The sequence below is a fragment of the Chelonoidis abingdonii genome, chromosome 3, assembly GCF_003597395.2.
Source record: "Chelonoidis abingdonii isolate Lonesome George chromosome 3, CheloAbing_2.0, whole genome shotgun sequence".
Lineage (NCBI taxonomy): Eukaryota > Metazoa > Chordata > Testudines > Testudinidae > Chelonoidis > Chelonoidis abingdonii.
Window position 1 is genome coordinate 144,820,741 of NC_133771.1, and position 6,183 is coordinate 144,826,923.

The window sequence follows — 6,183 nt, forward strand, 5'->3', positions numbered from 1 at the left end:
AGAAGATAACAGGCTCTGTGGATGCATGCAGTTTGCATGTCTCTGAAGGCAATATGGTGCCTGCATAAAGGTCTTACTTTTCCTTAAAGGAAGTACATGGAAGATTTTAATTATCTTGTTTGCCTAGTGGCAAGGCCCCAGTCTTCCTTCCATTTCAGTAGGAGTTGCTCATACTGCAATGGCAGGGCAGGGCCTCACCTGTTGAAAGAAAAATAAATCAAGGTCTGATTCTCTGCTGCCTTGTACTGTACTTAGTGTAGTCATTTATGCCTGTCAGTCAGGGTAAAATGCTACCATTGGAGAATTTGATACCTACTTTGAAGAGGTGCAAATGATGATACAAGGCAGCATATAGCCTCTTTTGGACAGCAGCTAGATTCAAACACTGCCCCTCAGTCCTGCTCATTATTCCAGAAGAGTTAACAAAGTACGGAGCTTTCACACTCCTGTCTGTTATGAATAGCACTATTCATTAATTTGAATGGTTTAAGTGTACAGTTGCCCTTTTGTGCAGTTGTGTGCTTGCCTGTGTAAGAACATCAGTGGTGAAGTTATTGACGTAATCCCTTTTCCTGGGGCCTTTAAAAGGCTTCTGGGCAGGCACTACCCGCCCTTATTTAGCGCTTCCTCAGAGAATCTCAAAGTGCCTGCAAACCGACAGGTGTAAGTATGATGCCTATTTTATGGATAGGGAAGTTGAGGCACAGAGCTTGCACCAGATGATGTACAGTTTCATGCTGTAAGAGGCTGTAGCAAGGCGCAGCTGAGCCCCTCTTGCTTCTGCCCCTGCTGCCCTCACAACCCAGTCAGGGATGCCTCAAGTTGATGCAATCACCACTGCACTTTATTTATATCTATTTCCTACCACCACCACCTTACTACCTGGAGACAGGATTTTACAGCCAGGCTTCACAAACAGCAGGCCAGATCTGATGGCCTCTGGCCTCAGCCTTTCTCATCTCCCTCCTCCCAGCCTTTATAGCCCCAGGCTAATTAGGCGTTGCTAGTTGCCAGGCTGGCACAGGTCTATTCAGCCAGTCCCAATCCATTCCCTTCAATTGGGGCTGGCATGGCAGGGGACTGATTAAGCACTCCTTGCCCAGCACCCAGTCATAGAGGGGCTGGATGTATTGGCCCCAATCCAGCAAAATACATCAGCGTAAATGGTTCTATGCTTAAGTGCTTTGGTGGGTTGGGGCCAAATGCTCAGCATCTTGCAGGAGTGAACCCATAATGTGTGGCAGAGTCAGTATTAGCATCCATATCTTCTGTTCCTAGTCTCAAGCCCCTTGTGCACACTCTGAGACCAACAAAGAACTCAAGTTCCTAACCCCACTCAGAAACAAGGATAGATTTACAGCTATAAAGGAGATATCCCTGTCTTTGCCCTCTTCATTAAATAGAAAAGTGGGGTGGTATTTACCTCCTATACATTCTAGTAATGGTGCCCTTCATTGCAATATCGGTGCACCTAAGTGTGTAATATCTTAGCTAAACATTGACTCTTTGAACAGCAGCCAGGGGCGGCTCCAGGCCCCAGCACGCCAAGCGCACGCTTGGGGCAGCAAGCCACAGGGGTGGAGGGGGGCTCTGCTGGTGCCGCGAGGGCAGCAGGCATGCAGCCTTCGGCAGCTTGCCCGCGGAGGGTCTGCTGGTCCCACGGCTCGAAAGACCTCCCACAGGTGCCTGCAAGAGGTCCTCTGAAGCTGTGGGACCAGCAGACCCTTTGCAGGCAAGCCTCAGAAGGCTGCCTGCCGTGCTTGGGGTTGCAAAATGCCTAGAGTCGCCCCTATGGTTCTCAGTTGCGCAGGTTGGTTCTGGAGCCAGCACAGCAGACTGCTTTCTCAATTTTCCCCTTTTCTAGTTGGATTAAATGATACCAACTCCCAGAAGTTCAGGAGAATGCACAACTTATATTCAAGCCAAGGCCCACATCATTGCCAGGCTAACCACAACCAAGCTGTGTAATGAACGCTTCACTCTGGTTTCCTACTGCAGGAGATCGTGAAACCTCTGCATCTGAAGGCAGTTATGATTTTTTTATTCTTATTTGCTTTGACCTGTCCCCAGAGGGACAGGCTTGTTACTACTCACTGATGTTATATTAGTTCATGGGATTTTTAGGGTTCAGACAGGCTGTTGGTGACCTCTGCCAGGTTGGAGCTATTTCCCTGTTTATGGACTATCCCACACACACACCACCCTGGGAGACAAAAACAGGTAAACCAAGCTCTTTTTAAACAGGCTGAAAGGCACAAGAGTTTTGGATACTGTAAACTTTCCTTTTATCCATACCTAGCCAAGAGAGTCTTGCAGCTGCCCAGGAGTGCTCTGTGTTGTGCCTGCCAAGCTCCCTGAGGATCTACAACAAAGGGCTGCCTGAGCTCAATTAGAAAATATTTCCACTGTGCTTTTATGAGCATAAGTGAGAACAGTCCATGTAAGACTCAAGGATCCAGCACTATACTGGTGGTTATTGCTCTTTTCAGCAAGCCAGTTGGGGCAATGATTTCTTTGAAACTTCCTATGTTTTGTGAGCTATAACACCACTTTTAGTAAGAGAGCTATCAATTAGCAGGCCCCTGCATCCAGCACTGCCCCTTGAGGTCACAGATACATCAACACACAAGGACCCTTCTGCCACTGTTGTTTATTTAGAAGAAATCAAACACTCCCCCTTTCCTGCTGCAGTCCTCTTGTTCCTACCCTCTCCAAGCAAGCCTGTGCCTGTTCCATAGCAAAGTGGTTGTAGTGCACTACACTAGCTAAGTAGCATTGAGGTTTCTACAGATTAAGAGGACATTACAATAGGTTTTAGGTGGCATGGGAACTGTTGCTCTTCTAAACTGAGAAGGGGGAAATGTAGTTACCTTGGCAATAGTTACACCTCCCACAATGTGGGCAAAGGGGCTTCAGACTTTAAATAAGTTTCCTAAATTCATACTCATTTGTATCCCTTTAGTCAAATTGATTTTAAAGCACCATCTTTGAAAATTGTGCCTTGTTACTAGTTTTTAAAGGAAAGATATAGGCTCTCCTGCTCTACCTAATTCCAAGACACCACTGTTGTAGTCAGTAGACTCTTATTCGACTAATTCACAGTGCACCCTTAAGAATTCTACTCTCTTTATAGCTTGTGATGTGGCCTGGAGGAAAGGAAGATAGGAGTGACACCGTTCTCCCCTATGAAAGGCCTCACCTCGCTGTTGCAAGATACAAAGCAAACTGCCTACTCAGCCTTGAGCAGAGTTCAAAAAGTAGAGTAGTTTAACCCAAAGCTAGAAATACTGTTACAACTTTAGAAAGTGCTGCATAGAGATTCCTGAAAGAGGCACTTCGTGGTTAATATCCTATTTTGGACATTAATTAGTATTTTAGGTAAATATATGAACTCAGATGCTAGTCTAGTCAACTGTTTTAGGCTCAGTCTGTTGAACTATGATGGCACAACTATTGGATGATCTAGTTCAACAGGAATTTCCATAAATAGCCAACTGACCTGTATCAATATGCTCTATGTTTTAATATGTGGTGCTGTACAATCAATGTTAGTGATGTGGACCCTGACGTAAGTTACTCCACCATCTTTAAAGAAGATGTGCACACAATCCATTAATTTCAATTCACTCTAAAACTACTGCTTCTGCTCCTATGCTCCAGGTGTACTCCACAATACTTTTCTAGGAGACTAATACTTCCCCCAGATTAATATTTACATTCAACCTAAATCTTAAATGTATCTTTATTTGAATCTATTAGGCTCAGGCTTTAGAGTTCCCTTAAAAAGCAGTCACATAACTTAAACTGACATTACAAAAAGATTCTAAAGGTGCAGTTCAAAAAATCCACTAGTGTCTTTTCAAATATAATATATATATCTCCAAGTTACTTATCTAGGAATAGAGCACCACCACTTCTGCATTAGTTGGTCCTGCCAACATCTGGGCCATTAGCCTTCAGTACAGTGTTTAAGAGCCCATACTGGAAAGAGCATCTCTGATCTTCAAGTCACTGGCATAATCAGCTGCCTAGCAGCAGCTGTCAGACATGCCCTTATGTTTTTAGAAGGCATTCCTTAAGTTTCCCTTGGGCAGCGGGCAAGAGGCATCCAAACATCTCCTGGGAAGCATATGTCATATATACAAAGCCATCTTCATCTTTGTAGTCCCTGTACACTTCAGCCAATGTCAGAGACATACTGGCCAGACTCTTGTTGTTCACCAGCAGGTAGAAAGCTTGTGTAGCATTTAGAGCCATTCTGCTTCTAGATTTAGGAGAAAGGAGGGGAAAGGATTATTTTCCAAATACAAGCCATTTTTGTATGAGTTCATTTTTTGCATTGCATATTAACCACATTGATAAATGTGATGACAGATTATTGCAACTGCATTAACACATTTATCACACTATACTTCAGAGATAAACCATATTGACTTACAAAGCACTCTGGCTCAACATCAGTAAGCAATCATGTAGCTAGATTTAAATCCAGTCATTGTCAAATCCGTATTTTTCAATCTGTGGCTCTTTTATGCAAGTCTCCCAAGTCAGATCTTTTCTGCTGCAAATATTTAAGTCAGGGCTTTGTTTACTCAATTGCAGTTGCTAAATACTAAGCAGAGAGCAGAAGTCTCTTCAGCACTGTTCAACGTATGATGCAAGATCGAGTATGGCTTTAAACCTTTATTTACAGACACATTCAAAGCTTCACTCAGTCTTTTAAAGAGAGAGATTAGTTCTTCTCAGAGGGGCTCAGCTCTGAAGAGAGTTAGGCTTGTTTACCCATCCACCCACACATAGCCCTTATACTTGATGGAAGCTATTGTATTATATAGAGATCATAGGCTTTTTAAGGCAATGTTCTTTTAAAGACAGACATACTCTAGAGTATACTTAAGAATTTCAGGGGTAGAGGACTTCTTCCCTGTAGAGCTTTTCAGCCAATGGCCTCAGAGCAATTTAGAAGCAGTTTGCTTCACACAGCCCACACCTGAGACACTTCTGTCAGTTTACTTAGGTTCACAGCAAATCAGTAGCAGGGCTTGGATTAAAAATCTCAGAGTCCTGGTTACCACTCAGCTCCCTTTTTACTTAAGTTCTCCTCACAGAGGCAAGCAGGACATGAATCAGACAGAAACTATTTATTTAGGCTTATGGACAAACTTTTGTACTTCTATGCAGTCACTGATTTCACAAGAAGCTCTGAACAGGTTTGGAAAGAAAGCTTATCTTAAAAGAGAGAGAACACTTTGTAGGTTTTATCTCTGTTAGTGTCACGCAGGCAGAAAGAGGGCCAGTGACTAGATCTCTGTGCTTCCCACACACAGCACTCAGTAAAACTGAACCCCTCTTGGCCGAGTACTAGAGAACATGATTCAAATCAACATCTAGATTCCAGATCTTGCAAGCCACAGCATAAGAGCACACAGCCACATTTATAGAGTGCTAATTGCTATTCCAGGGTTTGCTACATACCTAATGATAGTTATAAACTGTGTCATGGTCAGCTCCTGAGGAACAAGAAATTTTGTTTTGTCCAGTAGAGGAAGATATTTTTCTTTCTGATACCGTTCAACAATTACCTGTTTTTAGAGAGTAATAAGAAATCACTTTTAAAGCAATTGAAAGTGTTTGACTTTTTAAACAAACAAAAAGACTTTAATGGTTGATCTTTATTTAAGAAAAGCTAAAATACTGATATAGCAAATGGAACAGATATTTACTGGGATTTTTGTTGGGAACTTTGCCCGAATTCCTGCTCCTTCTTCCAGTCTAGTTGCTGTGTAAAAGAAAACAAATATTATACACATGCATTCCTCAACCTCCAATATAGCTTAGCTATGTACAATACCCAGCTGACTTACCAAAACTCTTTCTCAGTTTAAAAGGTCTAACAGATTGACTGCTATGCAGAGTTTGCATCTTCTTTCCTAGAAGACTTTGTTACTAGGGCTTAGCAATAACAAGAAGCTCACAGTCCTCAACCACAGCTGAATTCAAACTGTGAGAAGTTGTTAAGCTAAGCCCCTTATAAAGGCCTGGTTGTGACATCATGTTACTCCCTGACCCCACCCCCATTTCTCCCACACAGCAGGGGCAGATTCAACCTGGCTGCAGATAGTTTACCAGGGAATGGTGGGGTCTGCCTGTTGGACAGAGAGAGTGCAGAGGACTTCTGCCTGT

The 6,183-nt window shown here is 43.2% G+C and overlaps 1 protein-coding gene across 1 annotated transcript; it reads right to left on the reverse strand.

Moving 5' to 3' along the window:
- Positions 1-3,459: 3,459 nt before the first annotated feature.
- On the reverse strand, positions 3,460-5,970 carry MAP1LC3C (microtubule associated protein 1 light chain 3 gamma). Its single transcript, XM_032771093.2, has 4 exons — positions 5,865-5,970; positions 5,724-5,779; positions 5,476-5,582; positions 3,460-4,264 (listed from the first exon to the last, which is right to left on the reverse strand). Exons 1-4 carry the CDS (start codon positions 5,920-5,922, stop codon positions 4,054-4,056), a joined length of 432 nt encoding a protein of 143 aa, XP_032626984.1. The 5' UTR covers positions 5,923-5,970; the 3' UTR covers positions 3,460-4,053.
- Positions 5,971-6,183: the final 213 nt, after the last annotated feature.